A 17,070-nucleotide genomic window follows, 5' to 3' on the forward strand; every position below is an offset into this window, starting at 1 on the left:
GCAGCTGGACCAGGCTGTCAGTGCGCATGCGCCGGACTCCAGCTCTTCCGCACCCCCCCGCAGATTTTGCACCATCTGCTCAAACCGGCCGTCGTGCGCATGCGCGTGTACGGTAGTTGGTCTCTCCCCACCCCGGCGAGAAGCTGCGGCTCTGGGGTTTGCAGCCGGACGAGGCGGAAGTCGCTCTGTTCCTTTACAGTCCCTCAGTCTGGCGGAAATTAAAGAGCTGTAAGAGAGGTTCCGGAGCTGGCCTGGCGTGTAGGTGGCCAGATGGAGACCGAGACTGTACACCTGCCACTGACCCGCCGCCCACCGCTGGCCTCTTCCTGGGATGCCGCGTGTGGAGCCCTGGCCCAGAGTCTCCATCTCACCCGGTCTGATCTCGGCGCCCGGGACGCCGACTGGGAGGAGCTGCTGGCGCCGCCTGCCACCGGGTGCGCCGGGCCGGCGGGGGCTGGGGTTGTGCTCGGTGCCAGCCACGCTCCTGGGGAAGCCTGGAGGGGAGGCGGGGGCCGTGAGGGGAGAGGGTCTGGACCCGGAGCCGAGCTGGTGACGGGTCTGTGCGGGCGGCGAGGGCGAGGGGGCAGGTCCCGGGTGGCGGGAGGGTGGGGGCGGGCCCGCGGGAAAGAGGAGGCGAGTCCGGCGTGAGCGTCGAGCGCAGGGGACGGGGGGCAGGTGACCTGAAGACTCGGCGTTTCACCCCCTTCCCCCTTGTGTCCGTCACGTCGGCTCCTGAGGCCCCCTGTCGGGATCAGAGCCGGGGGGTTCTGATCTTTCTGTCCCGAAACAAAAACCTCCTGTCGACCAAAATAGGCATTAAAAAAAAATCCAGATGTCGAAAATCTTCCTCAGCTTAGTTTTGAAAATGGCACACTTTGGTCCTTTATTCCATTCTGCACCCCGTCCCACCCCCACTTCTGAACTGTTTTTTAATTTACACTAGCTGCCCAGTACATACATTTCATTAACTGGACAGGCAATTATAGGAAGTCGCTTAGAATGTATTACAGAAGTCAGGGGAAAAGAGTGGAGAGCCCTCATGTCTAAAGCATCATTTCCTTAGGAATTCTGTATTGAGCATTTCATCAGTGCTTTGCAAGGCGCTTGGTCTCCAAATGCAAATGTAAATGAATAGGATAACATGTCAACCCCTGTGGCCCATTAAGTGGGTTAATGACAGTGTTCAGAGAACTGTATAATATTCTTCCTTTTCTTTTCAGCCAGGATCTGGTGATTTTGAAAAGAAACGTGAACAGCCAAGATGAAAACCCCTGCTTCCTTTACCTGAGATGTGACCCTCCTGGAGGTGAAGAAATCGTTTCCATTGGCATTTTAAGTTCAGCAAGAAATATGGAAGTATACTCAGGAGAGGAGTACTGTGGAACCAGTAGGGGCAAGAATGTTTGTAATGTTCTGGATAACAGGTTTGTGACGTATGCGTGTGGAAGTGTTCTTCTGAAGTAGTGTTTTATTTTCTTGAGCTTTTGTGATATTTATTGATTCTCTGACATTGTATCTGACCTTGGTTCCAGATACTAGGGGAGAGAAGATAAAAACAGACCAGCAGACATAAAAGTTTAGACCTTTAGGGATCTTAAAGACAGTCTAGATCAGCCTAGTTGCTTTTATAAACGTGGAAATTGAGAGCTAGTGGAAGAGAGAGTAGTTGGTAAAAGATCATAGCTAGTTAGTGGAAGACTGATCAGATGAAGTTCTGGTAAGTGTTTCTTGTCTGTTTTCTTTAACTCACAGCGATCTGTTTTCCAAAAATTAAGTTGTCTATCAGTCTGGAACTTTGAACATTTTCCTGTAGGAAACTCTTTACATATGTGCGTGACCCAACACTGTGCCATACCAGTATACTTATTTAACCCATTTTTATACTTCTTGATTTTTTTTTTCTGATTTCTTACAAAGATTCTGACCTAATCTCTCCTTAATATGAATCAAAATACGAAGTGTTTTATATGCCGTGCATGTTGGACATAATGGGTACGTTATTGAGCTTTACAGTGTGCTCTGTGCTACGTAAGTATACATTTGATACCTAATTTCATTTTCTTATACAGCTAGTAAGTGGCAGATGTTGTCTCTGTAGCCAGTGCACTTCAGTAGGAAGTCCCAGCTGTTTATGCCTCACCAGGAAAACTGAATCCAAGGATTTAAATATTGTCCTGGAAACTTTTAATTTTAAATGTAACTGTTAAAAGTGATAATATGTAATTTTTTTTTATAAATTAAATCTTTTTTATTTTTAGTGAACATGAAAAGATTATTTTGTACAAAAAATATCTAAAATTGGAGTCTTCCACACATGCTTGTAAAATAAAGGTAAGTCATTCCTAAATTTTAACTAATTTGAAAACTACAATTGTTTTTCTACTATATATACCTATTATCTGTAGGTTTGGTAATGTAGTTAGTCCAACTTGGTCCCTGGTTTTAGTTCAGAAATACTTAGTAAACATGTAAAAAGAAATTCTTTTCTAAATAATTGTCTACCTCTTTCAAAATTTGAACATTTATTATTTACAGCAATGTCATTACATGTACGATTGATAATACAGTGGCATTGTACTTTTAAGCCTTGAAAAACTGTGATGAAAAAAAGTTTTTTAAATCGAGGTATAGTTTATTTACAATAATACATAAGTTTAAAAAATTTTTTATCTTTATATAAAACTTAGGTGCCAAAAAAAAAGCACAAGCAGTTTTGGTCCCAGAATATGGAGAAAGAGAGAATATAATTAGAGAAGTTTCAGACAAGAGCACCAGAAAGTTAAAGGGATTTGGACTGCTGTCTTCAGCATGAAAAATATTGTTAAGGTGAACTTTCCTGATGTCATCAGATCTAGGGAAAGGGTACGGAGCTGGAAATCATAAGCCCTGACTATTAAGTGAGCTCTTTTGCTGACTAGCAGAATAACCTTGGGCAAGTTTCTTCACCTGTTTGGACCTACTTCATGGGTAATATTAGGAGACTAAGGAAAATAAATCTTGGATTATTTTTATCTCTAAAATTCTATGCTGATTATTACTTACAGAAGAGCGCAGAACTGATTATCCCAAGATGTTGTTTTACGTGTATATACTAATAGCTTCTGAAGTCATTTAAATAAGGTGATTCATTCATCCAACAAATACTGGAGTGCCTATTGATGCCAGATACTGTACTTGGCATTTAGGAATTGGCAGTTATGAAATAAATTGGAATGGAGCCCTCATTCCAATTCTAATATTATAGTGGGCAAGACAGATAATAGGTTGACTCAGTGTGTAAAATAGGTATTACATTCGCTAGTGAGAAGGGCTTGGGGGTTAAAAAGCAGAACAGGGATAATATGGAGGTTGGAATGTGGGTGTTTACATTTCATGAGGCATTTACTTATTTGTTGATGACATTCACATCTTTGGTGCCACACTGAGTTTTTAGATCATGGGTCTGTGTTCACCTGTGTCTTTGTGTGATATATGGGTTTGTTGTGTCTCTGAAGGTGAATGGTATTTGAAACTGTGCTGTGGAAGTGCCAGGGAGTGAAAGAGTGTTTCATTTAGGGAAATCCTTGGGTTTGTATGAAGGCTTCTTCTGGGCCAATAGTATACGTAAGTTAAAAGTAATAGTTACTGATGCATTATGTTTGAGCACTTACTCAATGATATATACTGGAAATTTTAACACATAATCCTCATAACAACCATGTGAACTCATTTTACTCCTGACTCAAGTTTGGCATTTGCCCGTGGTCACGCAGGCAGAGCCATCACTGAACACAGGTCTCTCTGATTCTAAATGCTGTGTTTGTTCCACTTTGCTGCTTTGTTGTCCTACACCACACATGAAATGTCTTTTGGTCTAGAAGCATGGACAACGTGAAGAAGCATAAAGCATTGGAAAAGCTACTGGGATAGAAGCCAGATGAGCTAGGGTCAAAGCTTGACCTTTATTTACTCTTTTCACAAGTTAGAAAATCATCGTGAACTCATCTTTTCTATATGTAAACCATTGTGCTCTCTGAAGTCATCTGGACATTCTCTTAGAATTCCTTTAGAATTCATTTTAAGTTCTAAAATACTGACTTATGTTTAGTATTTCAGCAAATACTTTGCATGGGTTTCTAGAGAGTCTTATTTTGTATTAAATAATATTATAGCAAGTTTCAGTATGTTAAGGTTTCAGATTGGTATAGTTTATCCTTAATTCCTTAAATTATTAAGTAAAACATTATTTACACTTAATTTTTTAGTTGCAGTAAGACTTTTTAAATTCATGTAGTACTTTTTAGCCTTTTTCTGACTATGACTAGAGAAAACTTAAAAATGTACTTGAAGTTAATTTTCAGATTCTTGAATGCTTCAGTCTGACTGCAGTATTAACAAGAAGTGACCTTAAATAATGATTGTTTTTATTATCATTATTAATTTTCCTGAACTTTTGTTTTATATTAGTTGCTCTCCCTTGGCGAAAAGCAGTGTGTGTTCATCAGTAAAGTTGTGGTACACATGAGGCCAGTTTTGGCAAATTCTTCAGCAGGCTGTCCTGCTCTAGGATCAAGGATAGACCTGGAGAGGGTCCAAACCATCATAGAGTCCTTGGGGTCAAAGTTATCACCTGGAGCTCAGCAACTGATGAATATGGTTAGATTCCAACAGCAGGTGAGTAGAAATGGATTTCTTTCCAAATACCATTAAAATTCTTTAAATAATGGATTCTTACAAAGACTTGTGGTGACATAAATTTTTTCCTTTCAACTTTTATTATTTTTTTTAATAATTTATTTTGGTTCAGAATTCTTTTTTTTTTTTTTAGTTTTTAAATTTTGTATTTTTTTAAATAAGTTATTTAATTAATTAATTTTGGCTGCGTTGGGTCTTCGTTGGTGTGCATGGGCTTTCTCTAGTTGCAGCAAGCACGGGCCACTCTTTATTGCGGTGCTCAGCCTCTCATTGTGGTGGCCTCTCTTGTTTTAGAGTGCGGGCTCTAGGCGTGGGGGCTTCAGTAGTTGTGGCATGCGGGCTCAATAGTTGTGGTTTGTGGGCTGTAGAGTGTAGGCTCAGTAGTTCTGGCACACGGGCTTAGTTGCTCCGTGGCATGTGGGATCTTCCCGGACCAGGGCTTGAACCTGTGTCCCTGGCATCGGCAGGCGGATTCTTAACCACTGCACCACTAGGGAAGTCCCTCAATTTTATTATTATTATTATTATTTTTATTTATTTATTTTTATTTTTGGCTGTGTTGGGTCTTCGTTTCTGTGCGAGGGCTTTCTCTAGTTGCGGCGAGCGGGGGCCACTCTTCATCGCGGTGCGCGGGCCTTTCACTGTCGCGGCCTCTCTTGTTGCGGGGCACAGGCTCCAGACACGCAGGCTCAGTAGTTGTGGCTCACGGGCCTAGTTGCTCTGCGGCATGTGGGATCTTCCCAGACCAGGGTTCGAACCCTTGTCCCCTGCATTGGCAGGCAGATTCTCAACCACTGCGCCACCAGGGAAGCCCCAACTTTTATTATTGATTTGACTGTTACCTTTACTGACTTAGGTAAAAATAGCATCTTGCAAAAAAAATGTTTTTGGTACAGACTTCACAGTTTTCTATGAATTCTCTTGCTCATTCATTCAGCAAGCATTTATTAAGCTCCTTCTTGAAGTATAAGACACTGTTTTGGTTAACTTTCGAAGATTCAAAGATCAGCCTGTCTTTAAGGATCTTTATTTGTAGTCTTATTAGGAGAGTCAGGGTATCTAAGTGGGGAATGATGAGGAATGCTAAGAGAGGCTTATTAAAGGAAGTAGCGTTTTGTCTAGGCCTTTAAAGAGGAAGGGTGGGATTAGACAAGTAAACTTGGAGGGGTGCAACTTAAGAGGTAGAGAACAGTATGGATTAAATCTTCAGTGCTAGAGGAATAGGATGTAGCTAGGAAATGAATAGAAGTTCATTTCTCTGGAGTGAATAAGTGAGAGGGGAAGTTTCAGGTAGACTGGGGCTGGATCTTAGAGGATTTTGAATGATGTTATAGAGTTTGTGGGTGTTTTCTAGCTCTGTTTTAATAAATTTAATCCGCTATTATGTGTAAGATGAGTCAGTAGGAAAGATGCGTCAACAGAAAGTGAGGCTACGAGAAGGAAAGCAGCTCTGTTATTTCCATCATCCAGAGGAGAGTTAATGAGAGTCTAAACTTGGAAGGAGTAACCTGATGCTGGATTGTGAGAGGCTACAGCAGTGGGGCCATTGGGACTTGACAACTAACTTAAGATGGGTTCTGTGGGAGAAAAACAGAATCAAACGTGAAACTGAAGTTTTGAAAATGGTGTTACCGTAATATACATAGAACCCAAGGGGGGAAGCGACTTGGGGGAAAGGAGTGTAATTTGGGAATGTTGCGTTTTAGATGTGAATAACACATGCCCTGGGGTGATGATGTGAGGCTATGGAAACACAGGTGGGGCTGGTGGAGTGGAGGGAGGTTTGGGAGGAGCGTGCCTAGTAGATGATGGGGAAGCGGGTGAGGGGAGAGACCGGAGCCAGGAAGGAAGACCCTGGGAGAGTAGATGCGTTTGCTAAGAATACGGGGAGAGGAAAAGGGAACCAGAAGAGCAGGTCACGGCAGTGCTTAAGAGTCGCAAGAGATCTGATGTCAGGAGACCTGAATTCAAAGCTCTTAGTGCTGTTATTTGGCATCGCTTCCTCTTTTTGAGGATAAATTTCTTCGTGTTTACAATCTAAACGATAATACTGGTAAGATCATAGGATGAAAGTTAAAACCAATAATATGAGTTTAAAAGCTTGCATAACTTTTGTGAGATTTGCCCATATTAATTTAGGACGAGGATCGTTGGATCGACAGGCAGACACAGGAGAGCAGGAGAGTTGCTCATGATCTTGGAAAGCATGGAAAGGAGAGCTGTGAAATGAACAGCGTCCGCACTCTCCTTGCTCTGGCACTAGCATCTCACCTCCATACCTCAGGAGGCTCCCAGCTGGTCCTCCTGCACCACGCTCCCTCTCCACAGTGCAGCCAGCATGGCCTCATCAGACTCGACGTCCCCTGTGTCAAGCCCCCTGGCTGCTTCCCTTGACACTCAGAACTAATCCAGGTTCCTTACGCTCTCACCTGAGATCTGGGCCCTCGTTACCTCCTCAGCCTCATCTCCTGCTGCATCTCCTTACATGCCTTGCTCTAGACATTCTGATGTGGGTATTCCACAAACATCCAGACGTGCTCCCACCTCAGGACCTTTGCCCTCTTAACCGTTCTCTTTGGCCAGAATCCTCTCTTCCTGGTCTTAGCAAGTCTGCCTTTTTCTTGTTATTTCAACCTCATCTTAAACGTTCCATCTTGAATGACACCTTCCCTCACCACCCTGATTAAAATATTAGCCTTTTCCTCCACATCTGTATCATGTGTTTTCATCAGCGCTTTCTTGCCTGTTTTTGTTTATGTGTTGTTCTGTGTATCTCATTAAGATATAAGCTTTGTGCAAAGACGACCTTTCTGTCTAGTTTATGGCTCCGAGTAAATTTTACGTAATATATATGCCCTTTGGATTATCAACTAAATACTCCTTGGAGATCTTCAGGGGGTCAGTTTGAATAGTGATGAGATGGAAACCAGATTTTGAGGGATTAGATGGTAAATGGGTAGTTAGAATGTGGAGGTAGCCAGGGTAAAGTGGGTTGTTTCAAGAATGATAGAGATAAGGAACCTGCCGGTATCAGAATCCCTTGGAATGTTTATAAAGTACAGAATCCTGGCCCTCACCAGTGACCTGAAACACTGAGCTTGTGATCCAGGACTCACCTATCTTATACAGGCAATGCCAGATGAGTCTTATGCATAGCATATTTTAAGGACAGATGTTTGAGGGGAAGGATCCAGTGGACATAGAGATTAAACATTTAAAAACAAAGTTTTTGTGTGTGGAAAATTTTGGAAACATTAGAGAGGGTTAATGAATTAAGTAAAATCAGTTCATGGACTGATTTTTATGTTTTAAAACCTTGACTTTGGAAAAGAAATGACGTGAATAGTAGTTTGTGGGGTTTTTTGCCCATGTTTTTAGGGTTTTTTGTTTCATTCCCAAAATAATACATTTTCTTTGCTATGAATTTCCGTCCATTCACAAGTACATAAGGTATGTTGTAAGACGGCTCTCCCAACTCTCATCCTATTCCCAAGCTTGGTGTGTGTCCTTGTCGCATTTTCTATCATATAGAAACACAAGTCCTCCAACCAACAGCACGTGTGTTGTAACCCCCGAACACACGTGCTAAATCATTATCTATGGGGACATTTGGGAAACCCCCTGGGGAAGAAAGAAGGTGATCCTGTTAAATCGTCTTTTAAACATGCTAATAAAAGTCTTCTTTCTCGTGGGGAGGCTATATTTATGAATGATTCTCACAGGATATACCTGGTTCTCTAGGATTGCTTTTGTCCACAAACAAGGAATCCATGGAACATCTTCCTGGAAAGTCATTTAAGCTCTGTAACTATCTGTTGAGTATAAAGTAGGGATGTTTCATGATCAGAACCTCTCCTTCTATGGAAGGGGTGTAAACCCACACTGTTTGGAACCTTCATATGTTAATTGGGGCAGGGCCTGTCCTGATGAGGAAAGAAAGGACCTGGGGAGCAGCTTTCTAGACTCCCTGCTTCACCTTTGCCTTGTGGTTCCTTGTTTCCTGGAAAGTTTCTTAAAGTGATTTCTTCTTTCCTTGTATTTGAAGTTCACATGTGCTGACTTTCATTTGTTTTTGCTTTAGCAATTTAGAATAATTGAGTAGGAATTCTGAGTCAAAGTGCCTGGCATATAGTTGTCATTTAATGTTATCGGAGGGAAAGCTGTGCCCGACTTTCTCAAAGAAAATATATTCAGTTATTCAAGATTTTCACTGTTTACCTTTTTCATCTTAAAAAAGTAAAAAGATCTTTTTTCTTGCATTTTCAAGGTGATACTTGTTCAAAATCTTTATAATTAAAAAAGTTAAAGACAGTGTCTTGAGAAATCCTACAAGATGTTCAGAGATAAACAGTTTTTCAAAAATCTGGGGGTATATGTGTACATATATGAAATTAAGTATACACATGTACAAGTATGCGGACACAATTCTACATAAATGCTTTCATGTTTTTTTAGGCTGCTCTGTAATTTTTTTTTTCACATAAAATATGACACGGACCCTAAACAGTAAGTACGTATGAATTATTTTATACATATTCTTCTGCCTACTTTTAAAAGGGTTTGAGGTGCCTTGCAAGACAACATACGACAGCTCAAGAAAATTAAGAATTGAATAAAGTCAAACAAAAGGAGCAGAAGAATAGTCATCAGCAACTAAGGTTGGGTCATTTACTGCACTGCCATATAGATTAACCTGTGAATTTCTTAACATTTAATTCAAAGTGAAAAATAATCACCGTAAGAGCTTTTATCTGAGAAAAATATGACTAATTTTTATAATCAGTGAATTTATTATAATAAAATATTACTGTATATCAAAATAGAAAAACTCATATAGCATGTCTTAATTCCATTTGGATTTTTTAATTATAATTTCTGCCAAATTAATTTTCGCATACGATTTTGACATTGATTCCACTGTTTATGTGATTGCTGTTTTGTAGAATTTTCAATTTTTTATCATAAAATTTTTTTGCAGTACCAGAATTTTGCCACTACCAAAAATAATTGAGTTTTTCCTTTATGACTGAGTAAAGCTCCTTTTCACCTAAGGAGAGTTGTCTAATTTTTAAATTTTGTAAATATAATTGTATGTAATCCTCGTTTTCAGGAATAATTTAAGATTTTTTCGAAACTTGCATTCAATAGAAGAAGGTAAGATTTCTTTATAAAGAGAGTTTCTCCAACAGGCAGTTCAGTAGAAGTTCCGTGGGGCCTTTGTTGTTCCCACCCTACCAACATCCCTGCTCCCGTCATTCCCCTATCCTGCTATATTTTCCCTAAAGTATTTATCACCATCTCTATTCACAGGATGTATTGTCTTTCTTTCTTTTTTTCTTTGTTGTTTGTCTCTCCCTGCTCCCTAGATTGTAGTGTCCACAGATCAGCAATTTTCATTTGTTTTCTTCACTGGCTTATTACCAGTGACTGAGACAGTACCTAACACAGAGTAGATTTGTGGTGAATATTTGTTGAATGAATGAGTTTGGGGCTGGCTTAATCCAAGAATCATTTTTTAGAATATCCAGAAAATATACGGACTGCGGGTCTTCACCTAATCTTGTGTAATTTTCTCAGTCTCTCTCACTAGATACTGAGCAACATTAAGTATGAGATGATATTCCCTATAAGAATCCCTAGTAGAGTTCTGTGTTTAGAATTTAGGATGGAGGTGTATAACTTAACAGATAGGCTAGAGGTAGTTCTGCTTTTCTCTTGTGGAAAAATTGAAGAGCATAGCAAGAACATGGCCCGGTGTAGGAGACAGTGTAACCTGCTCTCAAAGGTGAGCCTGAGTCTTCTCGGGAAATAATATAGCATAGCCGGTTGAGTTGAGGCCACAAAACATAATCATTACCCTCCAAATTATTAAGGCAGACTTAGCCAAAAGGTAGGTCGTTTTAGTCATTGAAAATGTCACAGAAGTACTCATATAACATCATACTTTAAATATGTAACTATCTGGTCTGTCTTCCAGTGAAAATAAGTTGCATATCCTTAGGTTGGCTTACCATATGTGACGGCGGGCAGATGATTTTTAGTTCTATGAAAGTTATCAATTACTGTGACTCAGCTGAGAATACTACATTTTTACCATATATTAAGGAGGCCTTTGTAGTGGAAACATTAAAATAAGCCCGTGCAATTTTACTAAGTATGCTTGTATTTGTTTGAATATTTTCCTTAGCAAAACTACTGAAATGATTAGAAGTCCTGACTCTGGAGTTCGGTGGCCTGGGTTCCAGTCCTGCTTCTGCCACTGACTAGTTGTGTTACCTTGGCCAAGTTAACTTTAGTCTTGGTTTCCTAACTTGATATTGGGATAGTAGTTATAGCCTACTCCATGTGAAAGTTCTGGGGATCAAATGAAAGTAGGCAGGTTGCCTGACACTGAGTTACTCCAGAGGTTACCTGTCATTATCACTCATGTTAATAATAACATTTTCTTATTTACCTTGCTTAGAATTGTATTCCCATCGGACAGCAGCTTCAGTCAGTTTTGGGAAGCACTGGATTCAAGCACATGATCGGACTGCAATCATCATCTGCTTCAGGGGCCTTCGACAAGTCATCCCCCACACCTTTCCCTTCCAGGACTGGATTGACATCTGGAAACGTGGCTGAAGACTTAAAAGCTTACATTGATAAAAGTGCGCAGCCAGCTGGTGGAGGAAATATGACAAGCCTCCAAGAGCGTAAAATTGTGCCACAAAACCATTCTCTTCCTGAGAATGATCTTAAGAATGCAGTATCTTCTTTGCTACCAAAGAAAGCAAGCGACAGCTCACATATACCTAACTCTGAGTTGCTGCCTGTTCTGCAGAATCTGTGTAGTCAAGTGAACCATCTCCGTGTGGGACCCAACACCAAGTGGCAGGAAAGCATCACCAAGCCCGGCGAAGGCGTTGTTGGTGTTACGTGAGTGTCTAAGACAAGTGTGGTTTCGATTGGGGGCGGGAGGCGGGAGGCAGGTGGAGGAAAGCAGGTTTGTTTCAAAAACTACTGCCTGAAAATGTTTCCAGAGAGGATTGTAGGAGCTTGTACATGTCACCATTAACACACTATAAGAAGGAAATACTCAGCAGAGTAGGATGGATTGCTTTGAAAGAAGTGGGTCAAACTGGAGGTGCCGAGCACTTCTCAGGCATCTGATGGAAGGGGTACAAGCAGCAGATAGGGTCAGAGTAGAGAGTTGTCTGCATGAATGGAGAGGAGCTGTGGTGACCATGATATGTACATTTTTTGCCTGATTATATGAAGTGAGCCATTGTAACATTTCCTCTGTAGATCGTGTGTGACCTAGGCTAATTTCGGAGTCATCCAAACGTTTTTCAGCTCTGAATTATTTCTAGTGTACAGGCCCTTATCCCCTGATCTCATAATTCCAATTTTTTCCAGTCCTGCTTTGATTGAGGGGTGGCTAAGTGTTTAGTATGTTCCCCAACCTTTATATAGATGTAATGTGTCCAAATTTTGCGCTAGATTGGAATTCAGGACTCTAATCATAGTTCTAGCTTAACTGTTTTGCCTTAGTGTTTAAATCTTTTGGTTTAGACATTTTTCCCATGTAAAATGAGGTAGTTGTATTGGTTGAAATTTTAATGTCTCTAATAGCATTGAAATTTGAGGAGTTTAATAAGTTATTGAAAAAAAAGTGGTTCTTACTTGGGCAGGACAAGGAAGGATAACAGTAGTCTTTAATAGTTGATAGTCTACATCAGTGTTAACTTGTGATATGACGAAACAAAACAAACAAATAATACAACCCAAAGAAAAAAACCCTAAATATTTAAAAACTGCTCCTGGGTCCAGCTGAGATGGAATGTCCCCATTTCTCTCAGATACCCCACTTTACCAATAAAATCCCTGGACATAATCCAGCAAACATACAAAGACTGTAAAAGGTGGAAAGAAGTCAGATTGCTCAGGGACTGTGAGGCTTAGTGTTCCTTGGTTCCTAGTTGCCTGCGAGTTTCTTTCATCATAGATGGGTATAGGATTTTGTCAAATACTTTTCCTATGGCCATTCATATGATCATGAATTTTCTTCTGTAGTCTGTTCATATGGTGAATTACATTAATTTCAAAAACTGAACCTGCCTTGTATACCTAGAATAAATCCCACTTGGTTGTGGGCTGTAATTCTTTTTTACACAATGCTGGATCTGATCTGCTAATATTTTGTTGAGTATTCTTGCATCTGATTCATTAGAGATACTGGTCTGTATTTTTCTTGTACTGTCTTTGTCCGGTTTTCACGAGGGTGATACTGGCCTCATAAGATGAGTTCTACATCTTAGAAGAGATTGTGTGAAATCGGTGTTATCTCTTCTTAAGATGTTTGGTAGAAGTCTCTAAGGAAAGCAGCTGGGCCTGGTTATTTCTTTCCTGGAAACTGTTAAATTACCAATTCAATTTCTAACATAGTAAAGTTGTCAATTCTCCCTATTGATATGCAGGCTTAATATTATGCATATTGAAATCCCACCACAATATTTGGCAGACATAAGCAGGATCATTTTCAAAATTATATGAAAAACAAAAGAGGTAGAATAGCTAAAACAACTTTGAAAAAGAAGAATGAAGTGGGAGGACTCACTCTTCCCAGTGTCGAGTCTTATGTAGTTAGAGTATTCAAGATGATGTAGTGATGGCAGAGGGACAGACACGTAGGTCAATGGAACATAATGGAGGGCTCAGAAATAGACCCACAAAAATATGCTCAACTGATTTTTGACAAAAGTGCAACAGCAATTCAATAAAGGAAGAATAGTCTTTTTAACACATGGTGATGGAGCAATTGGATATCCGAAGGACAAAAAGTGAACCATGACCCAAACCTCATACCTTATACAAAATTTAGCTCAAAGTGGATCGTAGGGCTTCCCTGGTGGCGCAGTGGTTGAGAGTCCGCCTGCCGATTCAGGGGACACGGGTTCGTGCCCCGGTCCGGGAAGATCCCAAATGCCACGGAGTGGCTGGGCCTGTGAGCTGAGCCATGGCCGTTGAGCCTGTGCGTCCGGAGCCTGTGCTCCGCAACGGGAGAGGCCATAACAGTGGGAGGCCCGCGTACCAAAAAAAAAAATGGATCGTAGACTTAAATGTAAAACATAAAGCTATAAAACTTTTCTAATAATACATAGGGGACAAACTTTGGGGACCTAAGACAAGACTTCATAGATATGACACCAAAAGCAAGGTAATAGAAAATTTGATATATTGGATGCCATGAAAATGTAATACTTTTGCCCTGTGAACGACTCTGTTAAGAGGAATAAAATACAAATTACAAAGTGGGGAAAAATATTGGCAAATAACGTATCCAACAAATGACATATCTAAAATATAGAAAGAACTGTCAAAACTCAACATTAAAAAAATCCAATTAGAACATGGGCAGAAGACATAGACATTTTATCAGAGAGGATGTACAAAAAGCAAATAAGCAAATGAAAAGATGTGTGACTGACCTCAGGGCTATTAAGGAAACGCATATTAAAACGACAATATACCACTATACAGTTATTTAAATGGCTAAAATAAAAAGTTTAAAAGTGGTAACAACAGCAAGTACTGATGAGGATGTGGAGAAACTGGATCTCATTTTAAATCCTGTGAGGTTTTAAAATGGTACAGCCACTCTAAAAAATATTTTAGCAGTTTCTAATAACTAAACGTACAGTTGTGCTCCTCTGCATTCATCCCAGAGAAATGAAAACATCTGTCCACACAAAAGCCTGTACACAGTTGTTCACAGAAGCTTCCAGTAATTTAATAAAGTTGTGTGGATTAAAAAAGAAAAAAACTATTTAAATTGTACAGTTGCTTGGGGAAGTACTTAGAAAACCTTAAAAAAATCTTGCAAGATTACTTTAGGTTTGGAGCTCAAAATCAAAAGGACCCTTTCTAAAGAGCCATTCTTTGAGGGTAGAAATTCCATCATCTTCATTTTTATATTCTCATTTCAATTGTATGCTTAAATGTTTAAAGAATTGAAGAAATAAGAATGCTTTGGGCATTCAGGATTGTGGTCACCTGTTGAGTGTGTATTTTAGAACCTGGAAGTGTGCTGTATGGAGACAGTATAGTTGTGGAGACAAATTTCAGCACTGTGTGTTGGCTGCTTTATCGTACTACAGTTTGGTTGTTTTTGTTATAATATTAGGGAAAATTGTTACATTATTATTTTTTAAATTTACTTTTAGAATGGAAGAGCAATCCATTTGTTCCTACTTGGAAAAGATTCTTTCTAAAAATATGGAACTGATGGAAAAGAAACTTACGGACTACATTGATCAGCGAATATATAAACTCCAGGAGCACATAGATAATAAGATTGCTTTGTTAGTGGACTTGCTGCAAAGTCCCAACTCCCCACCCTCTGGCACGCCTCTAAGACATCATGACTCTGGAGAAAGACTTTCAAATGGAGAAAGATAGCACTGAACATGTTCAAAGTACTACAGATATTTATTACATATTTATTACAAATCCAAACCCCAAAAAGTCAAAGCAACTATTTAATGTCATTTGAGGATCACCGTTTACTTACGTAAAGCAATCTCAGTGTTCATTTTAACTGACTGTTCCTGTAAATCTCATCCTGTACACTAAGAGTTAACATGATAGGGTCAAAAATTATTTTTGTTTTCCGTATTTTTCACTTTTATAAGAAATTCACATATACTTGCTTAAAGTGTTCAAGTTTTTTAAGGATTTCTAATGCCTTTCATTAGTTGGTAGTTTATATGTGTTTGATTGGAATACTCTTAATTTTTAGAAAGACCTTATGTTTTACGGGTATACAAAATGCTTAGAATACTTGATTGTTATTTTTTCTTTTTCTAATTGATCTTAGAAAACTGGGTACTTAATACTTGCAACCTTTAATTTCAGATCACCATATTACCTTTTTTATTGTTTATTTCAGATAAAAAATTAGATGTGATATTTGGCATGTGTAAAATTGGTTTACATTGGGGCCATTAATTTTCTGTTCTGTCACACTGTAGTTATGGATAGAAAAGTAAAAATTAGAACTGACCTATTCTTTGTGAGGATTATTACTTTAGATTTTATGTTTGATGTGAAATGAGAGAAGTCATCTTGTTTGATCTCCATCAACTCAGAAAGTAGAAGGAATTCTGTCCTTTTCTGAGCTGATACAGGTTCTTTCCAGAGCCCTTTTCTGATTAAAGTGTGAAATGCTGAGCTTCTGCATTGAAGGATTAAGGCATATGAATCAAGGAGATTACAGATCTCTCTGGCAGACATGATTTTCAGAAATCATACCTATTGTATATGTGTTGTAAGGTGATATATTTGCATCTGAAAAATAAATGCATCCACTCTGGAAAGTACTTGTCTTAAACAAAAAAAAAAATTTTTTTTTTTCATCTAATATTTAAGATGAAAAAGGATGGTTTACACTCATTTAGTATGTTGTATTTTGATGAATTTAGTTCTTTGAAGTGAAAACTAATATAAAATGTGGTCATTTATTAATCACTCTGACCTTAGGGACATGAGGACTTGTATATTACTTTTATCAGTCTTTTCCTAATTTATTAACAACATATGTAGCCATTAGGTAACATTTCTTTCAGCACTCAGGAGAAATGTGTCTCATTTAAAGCTGAACCCTTTCATTAATAGTTTATACAATTTCTAAAAAAAAAAAAAATAGTTTATACAATTTCTGATTATTGTGGTCTGTTCTTTGATTCACAAATTGCTTTAATATAATTATAACGAGAACACATGGGCTATGTTTTCTAAAGTAATTAAAATAAATACAATATTCATGATTATAGTAGTAGAAATAATTCAGATGAGCTTTAATTCCTGATCATCCATTTCTTAATTTCTCCATGTTAATGAAAACCTAAATTATATTTTATATATATTAGAGATTCATAGTTATTGATTTTCTTATACTTACAAATTGCTCTATGTATGTATATGTAATTGCTTTATTAAAATTATTATCACCTAAGAAAATACTGCCTGCTCAGATAGGAGGAACAGACCACAGTATGTACAAAATATCTATTAAGTCTTTTTTTTCTTGTAACTTTTCTGCCTTTGTATGCGGCACACCCAGTAAGTCAAGTCTGGGAAATCAGGGCTGGCAAATGCACCTTCAGAGGTGTCACGGTAACCGCTGCAGTTTGAGGTGGCTGCAAGGGGTGTGTGGGTGATCAAAAATTAAATCAAGATACAGGTTACGGGGAACTTCCCTGGTGGCGCAGTAGTAAAGAATCCGCCTGCCAGTGCAGGGGACACGGGTTCCAGCCCTGGTCCGGGAAGATCCCATGTGCCATGGACAACTAAGCCCATGCGCTATAACTACTGATCCTGCGCTCTAGAGCCCGTGAGCCACAACTACTGAGCCTG

The 17,070-nt window shown here is 39.2% G+C and overlaps 1 protein-coding gene across 1 annotated transcript; it reads left to right on the top strand.

Annotated features, from left to right (window-relative positions):
- Positions 1–270: 270 nt before the first annotated feature.
- On the top strand, positions 271–16,043 carry LOC307174880 (ATPase PAAT-like; the record flags this gene model as incomplete). The annotated part of the gene is made up of 6 exons (XM_079899338.1): positions 271–434; positions 1,221–1,424; positions 2,259–2,331; positions 4,447–4,653; positions 11,138–11,592; positions 14,880–16,043. 6 exons carry the CDS (start codon positions 271–273, stop codon positions 15,112–15,114), a joined length of 1,338 nt encoding a protein of 445 aa, XP_079755464.1. The 3' UTR covers positions 15,115–16,043.
- Between the last annotated feature and the right edge of the window lie 1,027 nt (positions 16,044–17,070).

The sequence above is a fragment of the Stenella coeruleoalba genome, assembly GCF_951394435.1.
Source record: "Stenella coeruleoalba genome assembly, chromosome: 16".
In the NCBI taxonomy this organism is placed as follows: Eukaryota; Metazoa; Chordata; class Mammalia; order Artiodactyla; family Delphinidae; genus Stenella; species Stenella coeruleoalba.